The sequence below is a fragment of the Piliocolobus tephrosceles genome, chromosome 7 (assembly GCF_002776525.5).
Source record: "Piliocolobus tephrosceles isolate RC106 chromosome 7, ASM277652v3, whole genome shotgun sequence".
Classification (NCBI taxonomy): Eukaryota; Metazoa; Chordata; class Mammalia; order Primates; family Cercopithecidae; genus Piliocolobus; species Piliocolobus tephrosceles.
In genome coordinates this window covers 95,799,448-95,825,139 of record NC_045440.1, presented here as the reverse complement: position 1 = coordinate 95,825,139, position 25,692 = coordinate 95,799,448, and the positions used below count along the sequence as shown (strand labels likewise).

The 25,692-nt window shown below is 41.4% G+C and overlaps 1 protein-coding gene across 6 annotated transcripts in view; it reads right to left on the bottom strand.

The window, feature by feature from the left end:
- NDUFAF6 (NADH:ubiquinone oxidoreductase complex assembly factor 6) overlaps positions 1 to 16,907 on the bottom strand; it is a 37,488-nt gene extending 20,581 nt beyond the window's left edge. For 2 of the 6 annotated variants that reach the window (XM_023222879.2, XM_023222880.2), the window contains exons 1-4: positions 16,767 to 16,907; positions 14,858 to 15,329; positions 7,690 to 7,789; positions 4,227 to 4,349 (exon numbers count right to left, since the gene is read on the bottom strand). In XM_023222879.2, coding sequence (XP_023078647.1) covers positions 4,227 to 4,349; positions 7,690 to 7,789; positions 14,858 to 15,054 — 420 coding nt within the window. In that variant the 5' untranslated portion in view covers positions 15,055 to 15,329; positions 16,767 to 16,907. Of the gene's footprint in view, positions 1 to 3,340; positions 3,465 to 4,226; positions 4,350 to 7,685; positions 7,790 to 14,857; positions 15,330 to 16,766 lie in introns of those variants that run through there. The other 4 variants (XM_023222883.2, XM_023222884.2, XM_023222881.2 and 1 more) reach the window with 4 other exon arrangements.
- Positions 16,908 to 25,692: the final 8,785 nt, after the last annotated feature.

Sequence of the window (25,692 nt, the reverse complement as noted above, 5' to 3'; positions counted from 1 at the left end):
TCTACAAAACATTTAAAAGTTAGCTGAGCATGCTGGTGTGTGCTTGTAGTTCCAGCTATTCAGGAGGCTGAAGGAGGAGGATAAAGCCCAGGAATTCAAGGTTGCAGTGAGCTATGATCACCCCACTGCACTCCAGCCTGGGCAACACAGTGAGATCCTATCTCTAGGAAAAAAATAGAAATTAAAAAAATAACTGTCCTGATTATATGTGTCATTATTCTTAGAAAATATTAGGCCAGGCGCAGTGGCTAATACCTGTAATACCAGCACTTTGGGAGGACAAGGTGGGAGGATAGTTTGAGCTTAGGAGTCTGAGACCAGCCTGGGCAACACGGTGAAACCCCTTTAATTAATTAATTTATTTTTTGAGATGGAGTCTTGCTCTGTCACCAGACTGGAGTGCAATGGCATGATCTCAGCTCACTGCAACCTCCACCTCCCCAGTTCAAGCAATTCTCCTGCCTCAGCCTCCCAAGTAGCTGGGACTACAGGTGCACGCCACTACGCCCAGCTAATTTTTGTACTTTTGGTAGAGACAGGGTTTCACCATGTTGGCCTGGATGGTCTCAATCTCTTGACCTCGTGATCCACCCACCTTGGCCTCCCAAAGTGCTGGGATTACAGGTGTGAGCCACCGCACTTGGCCATGAAACCCCATTTCTACGACAACAAAAAAAAAATTAGCCAGGCATGGTGGCGGGTGCCTGTAGTCCCAGCTACTTGGAAGGCTGAGGTAGGAGGATGGCTTGAGCCCAGCAGGTGAAAGTTGCAGTGAGCTGAGATCATGACACTCCACTCCAGCCTGGGCAACAGAGCGACACCCTGTCTTAAAAAAACACAAAAAATAGGCCAGGTGTGGTAGCTTACACCTGTAATCCCAGCACTTTGGGATCTGCCAAGGCAGGTGGATCATGAGGTCAAGGGATTGAGAGCATCCTGGCCAACAACCCCGTCTCTACTAAAAATACAAAAATTAGCTGGGAGTTGTGGCACACACCTGTAGTCCCAGCTACTCAGGAGGCTGAGGCAGGAGAATTGCTTGAACCCAGGAAGCAGAGGTTGCAGTGAGCTGAGATCACACCACTGCATTCCAGTCTGGTGACAGAGCAAAGCTCCGTCTCAAACAAGAAAAAAAGAAAGTATTTACTGAGGCCAGGCACGGTAAAGACTGAATCAGATAATTCGCTCACGCCTGTAATCCCAGCACTTTGGGAGGCCAAGGTGAGTGGATCACTTTAGCTCAGAGTTCAAAACCAGCCTGGGCAACAAAGTGAGACCTCATCTGTACTAAAAATTCAAAAAAACATCAGCTGGGTGTGGTAGCATGTGTCTGCAGCCCCAGCTACTCCGGCCTGGGAGATCAAAGCTACAGTGAGCCAAGACTGTGCCACTGTACTTCAGCCTGGGCGACAGAGTGAGACCCTGTCCCCGCAAAAAAAAGGAAAAAGAAAAAAAAGAAAATATTCACTAAATTTTTTAGGTTAGGATTATGATGTACATAACTTACAATCAAATAAAATTTATCACAAAAAAATTATGAATGTGAATACACATATAGAGGAATAGGAGGAGGAGGAGAGGAATGAGAAACTGCATATGTGAGTGAGGAAAAATGATTATAAACAAATGGGATAAAATATTAACAATAAGTGGGCCAGGCACAGTGGCTCACACCTGTAATCTCAACACTTTGGGAGGCCAAGGTGGGAGGATGGCCAGAGCCCAGGAGGCCAGGAGAGGCAACATAGTGAGACCTCATCTCTAGAAAAAAATTTTTTAAATTAGCCAGGTGTGGTGGCACATGCCTGTGGTCCCAGCTGCTCAGGAGGCTGAGGCAAGAGGATCGCCTGAGCCCAGGAGGTTGAGGCTGCAGTGAGCCATGTTTGCACCACTGCACTCCAGCCTGCTGAATCTGGGTAAAGGATATGGAGGTGTTTGTCCTGCTTTGAATTTCATAACTTTCTGAAAGTTTGGAATTATTTCCAAGTAAGTTTTAAAATGTTTTTTTCTGCCATGTCAACATTAAGCATAACATATTTTCACAATAAATAAATATAGTAGTGAAACATAAAATCTAGGGACATGCTATACTTTAACTAAGACTCCCAGATGTCACTGATACTTACGTAAAGGCCAGCATGCTCATCAATACGCATTACATGACAAAGGTGTATGTATGGAGAACAGAGCCCACTTTGCCTGGCAGGAATCTAATAGAAGCTAAAAGGGTTACATGGAGTTAGTTCCTAAGTGTTCTCGGCACTACTGCTACTACATGGCAGGACTCTCTCCATAGGCCTCTCTTTCAAATCCCAGGAATCAGCCAATCAGTCATTACGGATTCCTGCTCTTGTTTTATTTTACACATGTCTGGGCCGATGGGCATGTTTGATTTTGTAGACCTTCAAGCACCATTCCTAGCACGTAAAAGTACTCAATAAATATTTAATAAATGAAAACGCCAAACTCCTATTTACTCAAGGCTGAGGCTATAATGGCTGTAGATTCTTGATTATAAAATACAGCTCTGATTCTGAAGGAAATCAGAGACCAAGGTAAAAAAGTAAATACTTTAAAGAAGTTAGAAATCTGCTGAATGAAGTTTGAACTCTGGAAACTGAAGCCAAATAGAATAAAGACCTTTATTACAAACATAAATTCAAACTGCAGCTAAAATTCATACACAGAGAAATGGGGAACCCATATAGAATGGATAAGAAATTATAAATATTCAACTATCTTGTACCCTAAAAATAACAATGAAACAGTGCAACAGAAAAGTGCTCTCTGGATAACACATTGTCATTGTTTCATCTACTTAATCTCCTCAAGAACCCAACACTTCAAATACCCAGTATGCCCCATATGCTCCAGCAGGATGGGGAAGGAGAGAGAACATGCAACAAGGACAACTGCACTGAACAAGACCTGCATCTTTCAAATATTCACATTTAGCATTAACACTGGTCACATCAGAAAGCCAGCCAACACTAACCATCAAAATTCAAGCAGCTATTAAAATGGGACAATTTACCAACCCTAAATTGGCACACATGTAAACATTTTGTAATTCAGATGTATCTTCTGGTTTTTTAAGAGAAGCCAAGGAAAGATAAATTTGCATCAAAGGACTCTCTAATCTTCCACATATTTCCTGACAAAGGCTAGAACCTTTTATGCAAGTCTTAACATAAACCTCCACCTCCACTATACTCCGGTTTACATGTAAAATAATAAATAGAAAGGGTTTCTGGATTTTAGGATAACTTTTTAGTGAGTCACCCAGGTTGAGCTTCCTGAAGTGGGATGAACAGAGGTAAAGAACTAATCTAATACTCACAGCTTCCCATCCACTTTTTCTTCTCAATCCCCAGTTGGGGGGGTCTGGCTTTCCATCTTTACTGGGGCTCTGTGAAGTCAATCTGGGGCCCAGAAACTGGGCCTGCCTCTGCTGGTGTGCAGACCTGAGAAGAGGTGTACCACTGTCAGGTCTGTGGGTTGCTCCTGTTACAGAAACCCTCTTTTGGCAATCATTGCACTACAACAGGGACACAGATCGGAGATCAAATTTTCCGATCCCTTCCTCCTCTCATAGTTTAGAATATTTCTAAGCCATGTGTGGCTGCTTATGAGTGAGGGATCCATACAGCTGCTTTACTATAAAACCATTTATGATATACATTTAGCTATACAAATAATACTCTAGCCCATAGGTTTCCATTCTCTAACACCTAAAACTCAACAATGGATAGGTAATTCTATCAAACTAGACAAGGCAAGTTTTAGATTTGTATCTGGACAACACTGACAGTAAGTCTCCCATCACAAAAGATTAACACATGTTCTACAGCCCAGAACCTGGATTAAAACACTGGTATAAAGAGCTGCTGTTAGGCAGAGAGAACAGAAAATTTTACTTGCTATTGCATCAAAATGTGTAGGATTTAAATTCTGCAGGCAAATATGGAAATGTGGAAAATACAAGTTATAATATAGAGACCAGTTCTTCCTTTTTCCTTTAATAAACGAATACACAAAAGACCTGTGTAAATTATTAGTGGGTGATTTTAAATTTCTGTGCCAAAACTATAACAGCTCTGAATACATAAGCCTAAGAATATTTTCAGAATAGATTCCACTATAATCACCAGGACCCAAATTGTATCCATCAAAAAGTAGACTCGAATAATATTCTTACAAATCAAAAGTAGTATTTTTTTTTTTACCTTCCATAGTTCAATGGCCACAGGCTGATGTGGTGGTTTGTCACAGTATATATCTTCCACAGTTTTTTTCCAAAACTGTATTCGCATCAGTCCAATTGTTTTCTCAGAGACTGAGTCTTTAACCTACAAATAGGGTTTAAAAATTTTAGCAAATGCATTCTACTGTCCAAAAAATCAGTATTTTTGAGGGAATTTTTTGAGTTAATGTAACTGTTCTATATTATGACTATGGTGGCAAATACATGACTACATTTTTTAAAACCTATGGAAGACAACAAAGAGAGAATTTTACTGCATGTACTTTCAAATAAATTCATTTATTCATTCTTTAATCTTTTTTTAAAAAAAAGAAGATTATTAGATTGTCTCCCTCACTCACTACTAAGAATGGCCTTCTGGCTGGGCGCAGTGACTCACATCTGTAAACCCTACACTTTGGGAAGCCGAGGTGGGTGGATCACCTGAGGTCAGGAGTTCAAGACCATCCTGGCCAACATGATGAAACCCCGTCTCTACTAAAAATACAAAAAATTAGCCAGGCGTGGTGGTGGGTGCCTGTAATCCCAGCTACTCAGGAGGCTGAGGCAGGAGAATCGCTTGAGCCCAGGAGGCGGAGGTTGCAGTGAGCCGAGATCACACCACTGCACTCCAGCCTTGGCGACAAGAGCAAAACTCCGTCCAAAAAAAAAAGAATGGCCTTCTTAGGTTGAGGCAAGAATCACCAACACAAGCTAAATCTAGGAGGTAAATTTGGATGAGGAACATGGTCTTAAAAGGTCTCCTCACAGGCTGCTTATTAGTAGCAAGGGAAAAAGGATTAACATCTTGACTCAGTGACTAAAATTAACATTACTGCTGGGAGTCAGATAGATATTTCATGCCTCCTTGTGACTCTAAGGAGGACACAGACCACTTAGGTAATATTACACTAGGAATCCATAAGTTTAATATAATCCTGATGAAAAATAAACCCCAAATGAGAACCATTCTAATTCTCAAAAGGAGGAGTATTATTTAAAATATGTCAATGTCACAAAATGCAAAGAAAGGCTATGGAAATGTTCCAGAATAAAGGAGGCTAAAGAGACAGAAAACTAAATGTAATACATGATCCTAGATTAGATCCCATAGAGAAGGGGGAAAAAATGCCATAAAGGATCTTACTGGGTCATTTGACAAAACTGGGAACCAGATGGTAGATCAAATAAAAGTACTGCATCAAGGTTAAGTTTATTTTCTCGTAAGTGTACTGTGGTTATGTAAGAGATTATCCTTATTCTTATGAGATACACACTCAAGTTTATAGGGATAAGGGTCATGGTATAGTCAAGTTACTCTAAAATGATTCATAAAAAGAGGAACGTACATGTACACACATGTAGATACAATGATAATGCAAATGGGACAAAATATTCACAACAGGGTCTGAGTATTGTTTGTACTACTCTTACTTTTCCATATGTGAAATTACTTCCAAATACTCTGGTGGTGGGTGGGTTTCTTAGCAATGTTTAGTGTTCAGATCCCAGTGGCATACAGTACAGCAAGACAGCAGCAAGAGTAATCTTTTCAAAATATAACCAAGAAGTGATGGCTCTCTGCTCAGAACCCTACAGTGGCTTCCCATCTCACTCAGTCAAAGTGATTTTAATGCTGTCTCCAAGACCTTACCTTTCTGACCCAGGTGCCCCTAACTGAATCTCCTCCCACGCACCCCGCGCTGCTCTGCTGGACCACCTGCCTTCTTCTGTTCTTTGAGCAGGCACACTTGCACCTCAGAGACTGCACTTGCTGTTCCTTCTGCCTAGAAAACTCTCTGTCCACATATCTGTACAGCTCACTCCCTCACCTCCTTCAAATCTCTGCTCCAATGCCACCTTGTCTGTGAGGTTTCTCCTAACCATCCTACATAAAACAGGAACCCCTGGTGTACCCAGCCTTCACAGGCTCCTTATCCTGCTTTATTTCTCTCCATCTGACACATGACACAATGATTTATTTGTTCATTGAGTGCAGACCCTGTTTCATGTCATGTGCGTATAGCATTGAATACAGTCTATATAAAGTGCCTGCATTCAATCAACACTTGTTGAATGAGTGAATAAACAAGACTCTGTGTGCAAAGAAGTAGCAAGATGTACAAAGTGTACAAAGAAGTACAAAGTGACAGAATTCAGAAGGACCTCTGGGGGTTTATTAAAAATAAAATTGTATTGACTGGGTGCAGTGGCTTATGCCTGTAATCCCAGCACTTTGGGAGGCTGAGGCAGGAAAATCACTTGAGGTCAAGAATTTGAGACCAGCCTGGACAACACAGCAAGACTCTGTCTCTAAAAAAAAAAAAAAAACAAACTCTTTTTAATTAGCCAGGTATAGTGGCACATCTACAGTTTCAGCTACTTGGTAGGTTGAGGTGGGAGGATCGCTTAAAGCCCAGGAGTTCAAGGTTACAATAAGCTGAGATCATGCCACTGCACCCAGCCTGGGTGACCTGTCTGTAAAATTAAAAATTAAAAAATTAAATTTTAATCATTTAAAAAGGATAATAAAGACTAAGGTGGGAACTATTTATGGCTAAACGGTGACTGATTTAACATGCTGAGGTACAGTTTATACTTGAAAAAGCATGAGGTGAAAAATCATAACCCATGACTTCCAGGAAGATACCAGAGGAAAAAAGAGCCAGTCTATTAGACTCTCTGCAGACTCATAGTTGTGAATCTCAGTTATGCCTCGGTGCCATATTCACATCCTTTTATTTGTTCCTTATTCACTTCCTACTATATTCCCTGAGAATCTGTGTCAAACTTTGCTACTCTCTTTAAGACTCTGAACTCTTTCCCTCACTCCCAATATCTGACTTCTCAATTTATGACAAGAAGATTAAGGCTATTCCAGTTTTCACTCTCTCATCTCCATCCACCATTTCAATTTATTTTGTATTTACACATATTCTTTCCATTCTAAAGAAGAAAAAAGGATCTCTCCTTCCTTTGGAATTCTTAGACAAAAGTGAATTAATATGATCTAAGGTCCTGGTTTGCTACAATTGCTTTCATTCCCTACTCACATTAAAGCTAAAACCTCAATTTTAGAAGTGCTTTGAAAAACTGCTATATACATATAAATTATGCAATTGTTGGAAAGAATAAGCAGTAATTCTCTGACTAACCTATTTAATTAACAGACAAATGTGCAACGTTAATGGCAGAGTTTTATAATATCCTCAGGAAGAGAAATAAAAAATTCCAGAATGGCATTTATAGAACCACTAAGTTCATTAGATAGTTTTATTTTTGGTATTGAATTACTAAGCCTAAACAGTTAGCAGGGAAAGAAATCACTAGCAGAGACCTTAAACACATCTAACATATAAATTACAACTATATTTATTTATTGTTCAGCATTAAACACATTATATCACCATTCTGCAAATAATATTTTAAGGTGTCTTAATACCAGCCTGAGCCAGTTCCACATTAAAAGCCCTCAGTGCAAAAACAGAGCTTCGGGATTCTGCAGGGAGCAGCAGGGAGCATAAATAACCTTCATAATCCCGTTTCCTGTAACAGACAGAAAAAAAAAAGACAGTTACTCTACACTTTCCAAGTTCACATAAAAATACTGACTAAAATTAACTGAAAACAAAAAGGCTTCAGGTTGGGCGCGGTGGTTTATGCCTGCAATCCCAGTACTTTGGGAGGCCAAGGCGGGCGGATCACCTGAAGCCAGGAGTTCAAGGCTAGCCTGGTGAAACCTCATCTCTACTGAAAATACAAAAATCAGTCGGGCATGGTGGCATGTGCCTCTAATCCCAGCTACTTGAGAGGCTGAGGCCCGAGAACTGCTTGAGCCCAGGAGGCGGAGGTTGCAGTGAACCCAGATTGTGCCACTGTACTCCAGCCTGGGTGACAGAGCAAGACTCTATCTCAAAAAAACAACAACAATGTGAGGCTTCAGTTCAGAAAGGGCCTGACATGTCTTATTTTTTATATCTGTTCCTTAAAAATTATGAAAAATGTACCACAATGCCACCTAATCTCTATTAATTTACTTTGACTTATGTGGTACTTAAAATTTTAACTGTTTCAGAATCACTTTTGTTTTAGTAAGAATTCAAATGAGCTTCAAAAGTACAAATCAAGTTAAAATAATTCAAGCAAATATTGGGGTGAATGTATGGTTTTTAAGACACATAGATACATAGAAAGGCAGAGAAAAGACATAGAAATTCATGGAGGACTGTGTGCACACATATGTTTCCTTGCAACACCTGCTGAAAGAGCCTAGAAGTAACAATATCCCCAGCCTCCACCCGATATTTCCAGTATTGGTGAACACACCTAGCACCCAGACCTTGGTTTCTGAAACCATTCTCCACTGAAAGAAACTAGGGCTCTGATATTTGGATATTTGTCTCCTCCAAATCTCATGTTGAAATGTGACCCCCACGTTAGAGATGGGGCCTAGTGGGAGGTATTTGGGTCACAGGAGTGGATCCCTTGTGAACGGCTTGGTGCCATCCCCTTGGGGATAAGTGAGTTCTCTATTAGTTCATGCTAGAGCTGGTTGTTTAAAAGAGCCTGGCATCTCCCCCCTTCTCTCTTTTGCTTTCTCTCTTGCCATGTGATACGCCTGCTCCTCTTCATCTTCTGCCACAAGTAAAAGCTTCCTGAGACCTTGCCAGAAGCTGAGCAGATACTGTGCATGCTTCTTGTACAGCCTGCAGAACCATGAGTCAAAGAAACCTCTTTTCTTTATAAATTACTAAGTCTCAGATATTCCTTTATAGTAACGCAAAACAGACTAACACAGGCTCCAGGAAGGAATGACTGACTTCATTCCTAGGGCAGGGAAAATACAAGGTAAGTCTAAAACATCTTCTTGAGCAATAAGTAAAGAAATGTTTAAAGAATGGAGGAAACTTCTCAAAAGAACACAGAAACTGGCTTAACAGGGCTCTCACTGGCCAAGTCCATAGCAATTTCAGGATCAAAAAATAATGATAGGGCCAGGCATGGTGGCTCATGCCTATAATCTAGCACTGTGGGAGGCAGAGCAGGGAGGATGCCTTGAGGCCAGGAGTTCAAGACCAGCCTGGACAACATAGTGAGACCTTGTCTTTACAAAACACTTAAAAAATAAAAAAATTAGGTAGGCATGGTGGCATGGGCCTGTGGTCCTAGCTACTTAGGAAGCTGAGGTGGGAGGATTACTTGAGTCCAGGAGTTCAAGGTTGCAATGAGCTATGATAATGCCACTGCACTCCAGTCTACAGGAGATCCTCTCTCTAAAATAAATAAATAAATAATAGTAACAATTTGAAACAGGACTCTTATGAGCCTGTACCAATAAAAATTAATAAATAGGAAGAGAAGGAAAAACCTGACAACCAATACAATGACTACTATTAAATTTAGAAGACATGATGGAATTTTTAAAAACCACCATTTGATAGCTATCATAGTATTAACTGATTCAGATAAAAATCATCAATAAATGCCTGAAAATGTTAAAGGGGTAAAAGTTTGACGGAAACAGAATATTTACATAGTACTGAAGTATCTCCCCACAAAGTGTACATTTCTTGCTTATAATTAATATTCTTAATTAAATTTACAAAAAAAAAAAATCTGGAAGTCACCTTTTCAACCACAGGTTAACATCATAGTAATAGGACAAATCAATGTCATGTGCTTCCTGATATGATATGGAGAGAAAAGCTGAGTGTTCCTTCCATGATATTTCTGCCAAAAATGCATGTCATGAGAAAATATTAAAAACCCAAATCAAAGGAGATTTCTACAAAGTAACTGGCCTATTCTCTTCAAAAAAAATATCAAGCTCCTGAAAGCTAAGACTTAAAGAATTGTTCCAGATTGGAGAAGACTAGAGAGATATAACTAAATGGAGCACATGATTTTGGATGTATGAAAAACATAATAAGATAACCAGCAAAATTTGAATGGGGCCTGTGGATTAAATGGTAATACTGGATCAATATTAATTTCCTGATTTTGATGGCTGTACTGTGATTCTACGGGAAAGCATCCTTGTACTTATGATATATAGACCAAAGTATTAAGGGCAGATAATGGAGTATCATGTCTGCATCTTATCCTTAAATGTTTCAGAGTGTTAAAAATGAGGGAATCTGCTAAAGAGTATATTGGATCTCTGTGTACTATTTCTGTAATTTTTATGTAAATTTACAATTACTTCAAAATAAAATGTTACGAACATATAGACCTTACCATATTCACTCCAGGAAAGATGACATAAGTATAAGGTACTTACCAGACTACTTACCTACTTTAATACATTGGAACCTTCTTACAAAACAATATTTAATATGAGTCTAACCTGGGTCTCATCCCATAGAGTTTAGGTACTAAAATTCACATTGTTCCCACTTTTCAACTGGTTCACATTTTGTCATGTCCCTAACAGAGAACTTAAACTGCTTCTAGTCATTCCCTTGACAATCTCCCCCAATTGCCACATAAACCAAAAGACGAGGTCACAAACAGTAACCTTGCTATCTCAAGAGCACTACTAAAAAGATCTCATCCTAAGCAGTTTCACCTACAAAATGGCTTCCCAAAAGTTTCTAAGGACAGCAAAGGCAAAGCAGCTCTATAATTGACATTTTTAAATTGTATTTTACCATAAAAAGTCTCTGAACTTCAGAAGTGTTTAAAACACTTGAGGTTAACATGAAACTGTGAGAACAACACTGAATGGGAATCAAACTACAATCTTAACTTCCATCACCCAACTGATTATTAATAGAAATGACACCAATCGCTCCTATTTCCCAATTCGTAAATGAAGCTTAATAACCTATCAAGGTTATCTCCTAAAAATAAGCAGTATGTGAAGTACTTCAAGCTTCTTAGAGGGAAATGAAAAATGAAATGTAGCAACATTTGGAAAATATATCTTCCACACAGCTAAGGATTTGCCCTATTAACAAATTTATTTTTTAATTTTGGATGGAAATTTTTTTTTTTTTATTATACTTTAAGTTCTAGGGTACATGTGCATAGCATGCAGGTTTGTTACATATGTACACTTGTGCCATGTTGGTGTGCTGCACCCATCAACTCGTCAGCACCCATCAATTCATCATTTATATCAGGTATAACTCCCAATGCAATCTCTCCCCCCTCCCCCCTCCCCATGAAAGGCCCCGGTGTGTGATGTTCCCCTTCCCGAGTCCAAGTGATCTCATTGTTCAGTTCCCACCTATGAGTGAGAACATGCGGTGTTTGGTTTTCTGTTCTTGTGATAGTTTGCTAAGAATGATGGTTTCCAGCTGTATTGGATGAAAATTTTTCTAAACAATATTACCTCCTTCAACACATTAAACAGGATATACTGATTATTTAGCCATTTCTTCATCACTTAGATTATTGTTATACATATGAATTATTGAACTATGGACATACAAGGATGTCCTAAGCATCTAACCAAGATCCAGTTACCTGAGAGCTGTCCCAGATAATGAGACATGCCATATTATGGATGTATATATAACAGCTTTATATGGCAATAGGGCCAATAACCTCTCATTCATTCTAACATTTATGCAGTGCCTACTATGTGTCAGGCACTGTTCCAGACACTAAAGGTGGGTACTGACTTCAATTTAGTCAAGAGAGACAGATGTATGAGAAACAAGCACATGGGGTATTAGGATTGTTGTGCATTAGTACCATGGACTTGTGCCACTGAGGCACAAAGGAAGTGATTCCCTGGTGAGACTGCAGGAAAGTAAAGAACATTAGTGCACTTCAGCACCACCAGTAGTACCTCCTCACCTTCTCAGTACAGCCTGAGGCTCTGTGTTTATCCTCCTCAAAGTCAAAGTCAGAGAAGCCTATGTAAATTAGGCTTGAGATTTTCCCAAGAACCTAAATTCCTAGGAGAGCCTAGGATGGCAAACTGGAAGTTATGGCCTGTTATTTTTCCCAATATTTGGAGGCCTTGCATAAAATGCACGTCCAAAACAACCCTGCACAATTTCAGAGGCCAAATCTTGCAGAGATTATTGATGGACAATTAGAAGTCAGAAATTTTATTTCAAGCTTATTTTTATTTTTTAAATGTATTATGTGTTATGTGTCTGAACTCTGCTAAGCATGTTTTACTATATCATCACATTTAATCCTCACAACACCAGGCTATAAGGTAAAAGTAAACATTTACAAATGAGGAAAAAACTGTATCTCTTTTTTTTTCTTTTTGAGACAGGGTCTCATTCTGTCACCCAGGCTGGAGTGCAGTGGCAAGATCTTGGCTCACTGTAGCCTCAACCTCCCATGTTCAAGTGATCCTCCCCTCTCAGCCTCCCGAGTAGCTGGGACTACAGGTGCGTACCACCATGCCCAGCTAATTTTATCTTTTTCGTAGAGAAGGGGTCCCACTATGTTGCCTAGGCTGGTCTGGAACTCTCAGGTTCAAGCAATCCTCCCTTCTCAGCCTCCCAAAGTGCTAAGGTTACAGGTGTGAGCCATGGTGCCCAGCCAAAATGGAATCTTCCCAAGTGATAGAGCTGGGATTAATACTCTCAAATCAGGTCTGCCTGCAAAATTCAGCATTTGAAATAAGTCACTAGAGTCAAGAACCCCTATTCCACACAAATAACATGGACAGGTTAAGTACCTGACCATTTGTAAACACAATATACATACTTGAGAAAAACTGGCATGTGACTGAAGTAAAAAATAATAATGTACTTAAATATTTTTGTTTGTTTTGAAACAGGGTCTTGCTCTGTTGCCTCGGCTGGAGTGCAATGGAGCAAACTCGGCTCATAGCAGCCTCAACCTCCTGGAGTGAAGTGATCCTCCCGCCTCACCCTCCCTGGGACCACAGGTTGTTCCACCAAGTCCAGCTAATTTTTTTATTTTTTGTAGCAACAGGGTCCCACTATGTTGCCCAGGCTGGTCTCAAACTCCTGGACTCAAGCAACCCTTCTGCCTAGACTTCCCAAAATGCTGAGATTACAGGTGTGAGCCATCCCTCCAGCCTTAAATATTTGTAAATCCACAGACTATCCCTGGAAGAATAGATAAGAAATTTTTAATAGTGATTATCTCTGCAGTTACGACACTAGTGGCTATTGGGTGGTATACTCTGGCAACGTAAACTTTTTATCATCAAAATATAACAACTTAAATATGTAAAAATAATGCAATCTTTTAACAATTTTGGCTTTTACAATTCTTTTTTCTCTCTTTTTTTTTTTTTTTTTTTTTTTTTTTTGCTTTTACAATTCTTAATGCCTGATTTCCATTACTACTATCTTGTTTCTCTTACAAGTAATCAACAAATAAGGTAGGGAACAAATAATTTTTGTTTTCTTGTTTTTGAGACTGTCCTCCAGGGTAGAGTGCAGTGCAGCGATCTTGGCTCACTGCAACCTCCACCTCCCAGGCTGAAGCGATCCTCCCACGTCAGCCTCTGGAGAAGCTGGGACCACAAGCGCGGGACACAAGGCCCAGATAATTTTTGTATTTTTTTGTAGGGATAGGGGTTCACCATGTTGGCCAGCCTGGTCTCAGACAGCTAGGCTCAAGCAATCCGCCAATCAGCCTCCTAAAGTGCGGAGACTACAGGCAAGAGCCACCGCAGCTGGCCCACAATTTTAAAAAAGTGATTATAAACAAAACACTGAAATGCATGTATTTTGTTGTGTTATGCTACTTTTCTCCAAAATGGAATTTTAAAAAACAGGTTTTACTTGCATAATCAACTTCAAGGTAGTTCAGTTATTCGAGTACTTTTGGTAAGGCCTTGAGACCAAGTACTTCGAGATCTTACCCCACTCTTTCAAATGAGATGCAGAAGGGCATCCGGGCTTAAGCCACTGGTGTCAGCAGTCAGGCCTAGATTCCCAGGGGCCCCTGCCGCATGAACCAGGTGACCTGATTTATCCAACCCACCTCCACAAATGATTAAGGACCGACACCCAAGTGCCAGGCCTTCCTAGGGCTCCGCCCAACAAACAAAACACTTCAGGGTTCTGACTTTATGAGGCTATTCTTGTAAACCTCTGGCAAATTAATCACTATAAAAACCCCGTTTCCTTGTATGTTAAATGAGATAATAATGACATCCACTCACTGTGCCCTTACTATATGGAGGCATTGTTCTAAATTCTTTATTACTCACAACCTTAAATGATAGGTCTACATTTGTCCGTCGCAACTTGTAACGAAGACTAATTACTCGTAATCTACTTTGCATAATGCCAGGCCCACAGAAAGAACTCAAAGTTGGCTACCGTTGTCATTAAAATTAATAGACGTTCTGTGAATAAAAAAGGTTATTCATGCAAAAACGCTGAATTCGGTTAAAATTAAGGTTCGGATAAGGCGACAAGCGTGGGCAGTTGAAGGAATTTTGCCATAATTTTGTGACCCATGTGAATGTTCCTGTGGGCTCGCTGCCTCCGCACACCCACACCCGGCGCCCACTAAAACTCACTCACACCCAGAAGGGCACGAGGAAGGCGCCGGTCCGCTCTCTCAAACGTCAGGTCGGACGCGAGGCGCAGCCGCTCCCACCCCGGGACCCCGCTTCCCGACTACCCTCCCCCGCCCTGGAAGGTCGTGTTCCCTCACCGCAGCAGCTCCAGGCAGTAGTGCTCAGTGCCCCAGATGCCCGGTCCGCTGGCCGCAGCCACGCTCCGCCCAGACACCTCCGGCCCGGGCAGCCGCCGCACGCGCGCGTACAGACCCAGAGGCGGCCGGCGGCAGCACAGGCCGGGGATGCCAAGCCGCAACGGTCCCCAAGCAGAGCCTTGCACGGAGGCCGCCATGACGCCGACACTGCGTGCCCTTCGACCTCACGCAGTCGGCGCGCAGCTACGCCCCCGCCACGCCCCTGCAGGTCCCCTTAAACTCCTTTGAGTCGCTGGAAGGCCGCCTCCGGACGCCGCTTGAAGAAGAGCCAGGTGTCGCTGTGGTCCTCTGCATCTGGGCCGCCGCTGCGACTCTTTGGCCCTCGTTCCAGGAAAGACCCGCCCAAGTCCGTCCGACCCCTCCTGGACTCTTCTCCTTACCCCACGTGCATCCACAAGCGACCTCAGAGCACCTACAAGAAGGGATGGGTGCTGCTGGTGAAAGAAGTAGCTGTCAGAATCACGCCCCGCCTCCCCTATACCCTAAATCCACCATGAGGACAGAACACCTTGCACCGTTTCTCAACAGGTGCGCCCTTGGCACTTTGGGCGCAATAGCGCTGTCCCGCACGTTGCTGAAAGTTTGCCATACGTGAATGCCCAGGCTTGGTGACCACCAAACGCCCACACACCCCCAAAGGCCTCTGGAAATGCCGCCCTGTTGGGGAACCACTGGCCACGTAACACCTCTGTTACGGAGGAGAAAAGCACACACATCTCTGAGAGAAGCCACACAGTAGGCCATTATCAACCACTACCTATAGCTCACCTGTTTGCTGACTTTTTTCTCCCACTATCCTCTGGGTTCCATATGGGCAGAGCCATTATTTTGTTTCCTGCTTTACCCCCAAGGGCTGTTACTTGAAAATTATAGAAGCTAAAGTGCCTCAGTTCACGTAAATAGTAAGTAGTCAGGTAAGATCCAAACATTCCAAATATCTGTGTTATTCCACAGTCTTATTTGGACAGGGAAGGGAAGTGAGGAAGGCCATAGGCCAGAGCCTGCTTTTCTGGGGCTCCAAGATCCAGCATGGAACTCCAAGGAGTCAAAATTCTCAACGTAGAGCTGACCTTTCAGGTCCTTAGGAAGATGTGTGTATCAAGGCAGGAAAACAGAGCTTTTGACAGTTCACTAGCTTGATTTATAACTTTTTTTTTTTTTTTTTTTTTTTGAGACAGAGTCTCACCCTCTCCAGGCTGGAGTGCAGTGGCGAGATCTCGGCTCACTGCAACCTCCGCCTCCTGGGTTCATGCGATTCTCCCACCTTAGCCTCCAGAGTAGCTGGGACTGCAGGTGCACGCCACCACATCCAGCTAATTTTTGTATTTTTAGTAGAGATGAGTTTTCACCATGTTGGCCAGGATGGTCTCGATCTCCTGAGCTCGTGATCCACCCACCTTAGCCTCCCATAGTGCTGGGATTAACTTTGAATATTTGTTCGCATGGTATGTTGGCCTCCTTTGGTACTCTTACCTTCAGGCCCCTCAAATAAGAGGTGGGTCTAGCTGCTACCAACTAGCTGATCCCAGCCAGCAGTTGCCTACACTTGAATCCCAGTGACACCTCTTGCCTCCAGATTTGCCTAGACTTTTCTTGCTGTGGCCAGACTGGTTCTTTCTAAAATGTCCATCTGATCATGGCCTTTCCCTACTTGGCAGCATTTACTGTGTGTTGTATGCAGTCCTTCCATGATGTGGCCTCAGTTTACCTTTCTGCCACAACTCTGGCCACTTGCCTTTGTGACTCCAAGTTAATGTTTCTGTTTAAACCCAAGGGAAAGCACCTTGTCCTCTGGACCTAAGAACTCTAACCAATTCATGCAACTTTGGTTTTTACTCTCTGAGATTACCTCTCTTCATCCTGTGTAGTAGCAGAACCCCGGTGGCAGGTCCTTTCATCACCAGTGATTGGTTCAGGACAGTGCATATTTCCCTGATCTGGCCAATCAGACTTGAGAACAAGTCCACTGTGGTGCTTCTGAGAAAGTTGCTTCACTAATAAAAGGAAACATAAAATACATATGAAATATTCTTGGCAAAAAGGCTTAACATAAAGTTAATTAAGCTTCTACATCTAATTTTAAAGTTTCTAAGAAAAAGACAAGAAACAAGATAAATGATACCACGGGGAAACAAATCAGAAAAATTCGAAAGAAAAACCCAATTATCACTCCTGAGATCAGGTTATAAAACGTCTGCACCTTCCATATTTCATCTTGAGTGCTCTCTCTCTCTCTTTCTCTCTCTCTCTCTCACTCTCTCTCTCATCACTTACTCTGTGGGAAGCTAGCTGCCATGACATGTGAGGGAGATTAGTCCTTTGTCTGTAATATAGATCATTATTATTTTCCCCAGTTTGGTTTAGTTTTGTCTTTGCTTGTGGAATCTTTGCCATGCAGAAATTTTGCAATATATTTTTATGTAGTCAAATTTACAATATTTACTTTTATGGCTTCTGGATTTTGCACAGTCTTTGGAAAGGCCTTCCCCATTTAAAATGTGTTAAAAGAATCCCTTGCTTTCTTCTAGTCTTTCTGGTTTCTCTTGTAGTACTTGTAGATTTCACTTTTTTACATATCTTTCATTTTTTTGTTTTTGGAGGGGTAAATATTAGGAAGGTATGGATCCAACTTTTTTCTTTATATCTAGTAGTTGTCTTACTATCATTGATTCAGTATTCCACCTTTTCCTCCTTTGATTTGAGATGCTTCCTTTTTCACAGAATAAACTCATGCATATATTTTGTGTCTATAGTGTTCCATTTGTCTATTAACGTTCTAGTAGTAAGCTCTTTTAACTATTGTGTCTTTACAATATGTTTTCATAGATATCTAATAGGGCTAGTCCTTCTTCATTACTCTTTTTCTCTTCCCCAGTCTTCCTGGCCATTCTTGTTTATTTTCCCATTTGACTTTTAGGATCAGCTTTTCGATTAAAAGAATTCTGCAGGTAGTTTTATTACAGCTATGTTAAATTTATACCTAGGAAAACTGGTATTTTTATTATATTGAACCTTCATAAACACTTTTTATTACAGCATTATAGTTGATCTTATTGATAGATGTAACACATTAACTATGCCCTTATTCAATCCTTATATTTTCCACAGTTAAATAAATTTAGATGAACCACTACTAAAAAGGAAAAGCAATTTTTCTATACTTATGCAACACTTCTGACACTAAATGTATAGATCTTCCACACCAAGCATTTTCAGGACTACACAGTTAGGACAGAATCCACAGGTTCAGAGCTCAGCCTCACAAGGCTGCCCCCTACTTTGGACACCAGTAGCAATTAGTGAGTCCTCAGATTACCCATGCTTTTGTTTGACGTGGCTATAAATCAAGGATTTTCAGGACCTTCCTCCTCAGGTTTGATAATTTGCTATGATGGCTCCCAGATATCAGGGAAACACTTATATATATTTACTGGTTTATTATAAAGGATATAGATGAAGGTCAAAGAACAAATATAACACATTTATAACAAAAGATGCTTCTCTCACCCCTATCAGTCAGGAAATTATAAGGCTTTTAGGAGCTCTGGGTTAGGAACGGGGTAGAGACCAAATATATATGTCTTACTGTTACAATTATGGTTAAATTTTTGCTCATATCTGTGATTATTACCTTATAATACATTCCTAGAAATAGAATCACTAATCAAAACTGTGAATCTTTGAGATATCTGGCATTGACAAATTTCTTACCAAATAAATTATATACTCCCACAAACTGTGGATAAAATATTAGATTTATTAAATTTTAAAAAACAGCCTTGCTACTCTAATAGGCAAAAAGTGATATCTCACTTTTCTTCTTTCTTTTCTTTCACTAGTTTAAACTTGTCACTAGATATATCACTTTTAATTTATACTTATTTGACTATTAATGAGACTTTTTTATTTATTACATGTTTGTACTCAGTTTTCAGCATTTTGTTAACATCTTTACACATTTTTTAAAGTTAAAAACTTAGTCATTTATTTCAAAGTATAAATTTTTTCTTACCCATTTTTATTTTAATGGTCTTAATGTTTTTCCTTTTGATCTGTATGAGCTCCTGTATATTAAGGCTATTAAGTCTCTTGTCATTTTTGTGTCAAATAATCAGTACGCTTATTTTTAATTGTTTATAACAATGTTTCATTGTATGTATTTTTATTTTAAAAGATGCACATAGTCGATGAATAAATTAAATAATACAGAAGTATGTATAATAAAAAGTAAAAGTTCTCTCTTCCCTTGTCCCTTGTTCCTACTGGTAAGAAATATATGTGGTGATGTTTTTGACTTTTTTTTTTTCTTTTGAGATGGAGTCTCGCTCTGTTGCCCAGGCTGGAGTGCAGTGGTGCGATCTCAGCTCACTGCAACCTCCGCCTCCCAGGTTCACGCCATTCTCCTGCCTCAGCCTCCTGAGTAGCTGGAAATACAGGGGCCTGCCACCACGCCAGGCTAATTTTTTGTATTTTAGTAGAGACGGGGTTTCACAGTGTTAGCCAGGATGCTCTCGATCTCCTGACCTCGTGATCTGCCCGCCTCGGCCTCCCAAAGTGCTGGGATTACAGGCATGAGCCACTGCACCTGGCCTTGACTTCCAAAATTTTCAGCTTTTTATGTTGTCAAATCTATAGAACTTTTTCTTTGTTAATATCTATCTTTTGTTTATGTTCACAAAGACCTTTCCCATACAGAATTAGGGGTACTGGGGAGCCAACGTGAATATGGAGAAACTAGCAGGTAGGCTATTCAGGTTGTCCAGGCAAGAGATTCTTGAGGCTTGGACTGGAATGGTGGCAGTGGAGTTATAAAGAGGTGGATGGATCAGTATATAATTTAGAGGTTGGCTTGCTGATTGATTGATTGATTGATGGGGGAGGAAGGAAATAAAAGGGAGAAATAAATGATGGTTTCTAAATTTTTGACATAAGCAACTAGGGAATGGGGAATCTTTCCTGAGCTGAGGAATGTGAAGGCTTTAAGGGTGAATGAGGATAGTTTGATGCATGATACTTTCCTGGATGCTCTTTGTTGATACATGACTCCCTTTAGCAGGACCCCTAAATACAGGGTGACACTTCTTCAACTCTTTGCTGCTGCCGATCTTTATTCTTTGACCTGCTCTGTTCTTTTGAGTTTACAAAGTGTTCTTGAGTTTGTCTCGTGTTCTCTTTGATGACTCCTTCCTGGGTACTAATGTGGGCTGGGTTTTTCATTACCTAGTCTGTGGTGTGATTCAGAAGGAGGACTGGAGGGTCATAATAATCAGGGAGGTACTCCTGCGTGATTTCTTCTTTATCGGATTGCTGCAATGAGGGCCCTGGGGCAGGTTCCTGAAGGCTGGTGCTGCCTCTCAGCACCACCTCATCAAAAGAGAACCAGGCTAATCAGTGTGTGGCCTGAAATGGACAGGTGGAGCTAATCAGTAAAAACATAGTGAGTTTGTTGTTGTTGATGATGTTGTTACTGCGTAGAATAGTGCCCAGTGAAACTTCTAGTCTGTCTTGAACTCCACAAACAGGTTCAGAGGACACCATTATTTCAAAACATCAAAGCAAGATCAGAGTGCCTACACTAGGGAAAGAATAAGTCATTCCCCACCCCTGCCCCGTGCAATCAGTTCGATGCTGGCATATGACTGCTGTCTCTTAATGGTCCAGAGAACATGTCTCTGACTTCCTGCCAAAAGGACGCATACTGAATTTTTTTCTGAGAATGACTGTGACTTGTGAGGAGCTGTTCTATGCACATACTGCTTCCTGATTCGTCTAGCAACCAGTAGCACGTGCCAAGAAGGGAAAAGGCTCACAAGAGTTGGAAATATAGTCTGTTGCCTTGGGATAGTGTTTCTGGACAAAACATTCTAGGGAAATAAGAAATTTCATCCTAGCTGATCCACAATTCTATTGCATAACTGAAGGTCACACCTGGTGCTAAGTTAAATATTTGTCACTAAAGGTATTTCCATTTGGCAAACAACATATTGTGGGATTATGCTGTTCCCTCTTTCTGGAATGTGCTTGTGTGCTGTATCTTCAAGGAGGCCATTTGGTGATAATCCCAAATCCCCAGCCTTTAACCAGCCACCTATGGCTGCCTCTACAGACTCCCAAGAGAGCTACACAGAGGACAGTCCTGGCAAATGAGCGCTGTTAATTACACTGGTTTTACAAACCCCACTGCTAAGCTTGTCTGGATCACTTCAAAGGCAGAAAGACATGTAGAAAGACAAACCCAACAAAAATGGTGTGATTCAAGACCTAAATCAAAGTAACTAAGCTGCCACTCAAGGCATTCTTGAGATTTGGGGTTATAGGAGGAGAGCTTGAAGTTTGTCATTGTCACCACAAAAGTTCTAATGCCCTTTTCCCATTTCATGAACTTCTACTCATCCTATGAACACCTATTTAAATGCCTCTTCCTTCCTGGATTTTCCTTGACCATAACCCCATCCAAGAAAAAAAGAGTTGTTCCCTCAGTTTTGATCCTGTAACAATTTGTGCTCGTGTTTGATCACTTTGCCAGGGCTTATTGTGGTGATCTGTTTATATGGCCCTATTCCCAGACTGCCAAAGGTAGAAGTTTCTTACTCCTCTTTTTATCTCCAGTGCCTGGCTAAGTGCCTGGCATTGGGAGGTGTTTAGTGTATTGTTCTGAAGACCAAGTGTTTTGGCACCGGAAATAAGACACCAGGTTATGCAGTGTGTGCACTGCACAAACATGCCTGGCTGAGGGAGCAAGAGGGGCTGGTGTGGGCTGGTGTGGGATTGTCTCTGCTCAGAGGAAGGGCAGCCTTTCTCTTCACACGGAGAGGCATGTGCCTGCAGGGCTGCCTCAGCCCAGATGGGGACCTTCTCATTTTCAACAAGGCACCACATAGGCTTGCAGTCTTAGCGACTGAAAGAGCAAATCAGACTCAGCAAGTTTAAGAAGGGCAGAATATGAGAAAATACAAAATTGAAAGGAATATTTCCCCTTGTGAAGGGTTTCCACTATTCGTTTAATAGTCAAGCCTTACAGTTATCTGATTTTAAGGAACCTATCATCAGCTATGAAAAAGAGAAACTTGAATGCATCATGCTTTTTGGGTAGTTTCCTTATCCTCAATTACCTTTGTTTTTTGGAGATGGAGTTTCACTCTTGTCGCCCAGGCTGGAGTGCAATGGCGTGATCTCAGCTCACTGCAACCTCTGCCTCCCAGGTTCAAGCAATTCTCCTGCCTCAGCCTCCCAAGTAGCTGGGATTACAGGCAGCCACCACCACACCCAGCTAATTTTTGTATTTTTAGTAGAGATGGGGTTTCACCATGTTGGCCAGGCTGGTCTCAAACTCCTGACCTCAGGCGATCCTCCCGCCTCGGCCTCCCAAAGTACTGGGATTACAGGCATGAGCCTCCATGCTGCCTGGCCCTCAATTACTATCTTTTTAAAAAATACAGAATTGTACAATTTTGGATTTGAAAGAAAGTCATCTATCAATTCAACGGTTTTTGAGCATTTAGTACTGGTTACACACTTAGTATGGAAGGGGCACTAGAAACAAACAAAATTAGCCAATGTCAAATACCTATTAGGTGGCAGATTTTTCATTTGCTAAAAGGACACCTACACACTATTCTCTCAGAAACAAGAAGAGGCAAAGTGGTTACTATGTTATGCAATTGCAGTTTTATTCGTTTCACTCCTTGGTTTCCACTATGACCTTAAATTGCCAATTTTTCAATACCAAAGCTGTCATTTCTTTAGGTTTTTTTTCCTCTGTTCATACCTACCAAAAATGGACCATCAGCCATTCTGGGGCATACTTGCTAAATGTTCCATAGACTTAATGCACACAAAATCACAGGTAGGAAGAGGAAGATTGATGATGACCCCTACATAAGACACAGACAAGACTTATCATAGTTGTCACATGGGTATGGTGGGTTGTTTCTGCACAAGTTGTTTCTAATTAGAATAAATAACTAAAGTTTGAAAATACTATCATTTGCTTTGTGTATATATTAGAGATGAGAGGGGTGCAGTGGCTTATGCCTGTAATCCCAGCACTTTGGGAGGCCAAGGCAGGCAGATCACTTGAGGCCAGGAGTTTGAGACCAGCCTGGCCAACATGGCAGAACCCCGTCTCTACTAAAAATACAAAAATTAACTGGGCACGGTGGTGCACACCTATAGTCCCAGCTACTTGGGAGGCTGAGGCAGGAGAACCACTTGAACCTGGGAGGTGGAGGTTGCAATGATCCAAGATCATGCCATCACACTCCAGCCAGGGCCTCAGAGCGAGACTCTGTCTCTAAATAAATAAATAAATATATATGTGTGTGTGTGTGTGTGTGTGTGTGTGTGTGTATTAGAGATGACTTCAGGTTATCCTGGTGATAATGTCATTTTCAACATGGGAGAGAAAAGGGTGGAGTTACAGCTATGTACCAGAAACCACAAATACCTTGTCTATGCCATAGCCCCTAAGTCAAGTACCCAGGAAATATAGCATATCTGTGAACATCACCCCCTCACCCATTGTGTGTATTGTAGGGGGAAGTGGTTAGGAGCCTAAAGGCGTATGATGTAATTTCTTCGTCTTTCTTCATCTTGTCCTGTTCCTTCTCTTTCTCATTTCTCTTTTGGCACCTACATTGGGTTGCTGCCCACTAATGTACCAAGATCAGTTCAATCAGTTCAATACAATTTGTGTTTAATGGGCATCTTTATGCTTGTGTTTTTATCCCAATGTCTGGGTGGCACACCCTCTCTTCCCACCCCCACCTGTCTTCTCAGATGTTTTCCTGTCTGTCCCCACAAAACAGATTGGGAGCACCTTGAGGAAAGGGAACGAGACTTAAGCTTATTTGTATTTATCCCCTGACCTTATAGTCTAGTGAGTAGTTGCTCAAACATTTTTCTGACATGAAAGTTAATGGATGAATGAATGAATGAATGAATAGGAGGTAATGGGAGGTAAAAAGAAACCCTCACTGTATTGGTGATATTTTATTTATTTAAAAATTCTAAAGCAGGCCAGGCGTGGTAGCTCATACCTGTAATCACAGCACTTGGGGAGGCCAAGGTGGGAGGATTGCTTGAACCCAGGAGTTCAAGACCAGCCTGGGCAACATAGGGAGACCCCATATCTACAAAAAAAAAAAAAAAAAAAAAAAAAGCAAAGCATGATGATGCATACCTGTGGTCCCAGATTCTCAAAGGCTGAGTTGGGAGGATCTTTCAAGCCCTGGAGGTTAAGACAGCAATGAGCCATGATCACTGCACCCAGCCTGGGTGACAGAGTGACCCTCTGTCTCAGAAAAAAAAAATATTCTGAAGCAAACATGTCAAATTATTACAATTGTCTAAATCAGGATGGCAGACATATGAATATACATTATCTTATTTTCCATATTCTTCTTGTTTGGAAACTTCTGTAATACTGAAAAACCAAGATAAGCAGTGGAGGTGATAGCAGTATGACAAAATGTCTTTCTTCAAAGGATGTCATCATTTAATTAGGGACTTGTTCCAAGGCACATGATTGCAGAAGTCTGTTGGAGTGTACATTTTTTGGAGTTGACTAGCTAGATGTCAGAACAACAACAACAAAAAAACCCACAGTAAATAACTCTGAAACTAGAAAAGCAGGAGTTGACACTACCTATCCAATTTGTAGGGCATCCTAGGAATCAGCAGATAAACCCTTTTGTTATTTTCTAATACACACCCAGCCTCTATGAACTATGAAATATTATCAGGAAAAACCGGATAGAACTAGACAACCAGCTACTGGCTAGTTAAACACCTAAGGGTTGGTAGAAAGTCTGTGGACATTTATGGCAAAATACATTTGCTTCTTTAGGTCAGATCTACTCTTCCTCTTCATCCTATTTTCTACCTGGAGGGCTGACCTGTATGGACCACATGGATGGATGCTTGTGACTTCTGGCTTCTAGTTGGGTTCATATAGAATCAAAGACAGGGAGGGAGAGATGAAGGAAAGGAAAGTCAGGTTGCTTAATCCCCTTGTTCCCTTCCTGTAAGGTTGTCTCCATGACTCTACATGACTCCACATGCCTCTGTATGACCCCTCACTTCAGTCTCCTCATCCCTTTGTGCCTACAGCTCATTAAGAAGCACCAGATGGGTGGGGCATGGTGGCTTACACCTGTAGTCCCAGCACTTTGGGAGGCCAAGGCAGGCAGATCAACTGAGCTAAGGAGTTTGAGGCCAGCCTGGAAACATGGTGAAACCCCGTGTCCACACATACAAAAAAAAAAAAAATTAGCTGGGCATGGCAGTGTACACCTGTGGTCCTACCTACTCGGGAGGCTGAGGCAAGAGAATTACTTGAGCCCAGAAGGTTGAGGCCCCAGTGAGCCATGATTGTGCTGCTGCACTCCAGCCTGGGCAACAGAGCAAGACCTTGTCTCAAAAAAAAAAAAAAAAAGAAGAAGAAGAAGAAGAGGAAGAGGAGGAGGAGGAGGAGGAGGAGGAGGCACCAGATGCCTGCAAACATAGACCTGTGAAAAGAGTCCCTTTGTATATAAAGCACCCCAAATTATTTTCTTGTGTCTCCTGTCGGGACTCTGATTGATGAACGACTTGGACCATGATGTTCAAGTTTTGTTTTTTGTTTTTCGTGTTTTTGAGATGGAGTCTGGCTCTGTCACCAGGCTGGAGTGCAATGGCACAATCTCAGCTCACTGCAACCTCCGCCTCCCAGGTTCAAGTGATTCTCCTGCCTCAGCCTCCCAAGTAGCTGGGATTACAGGCACGCACCACCATGC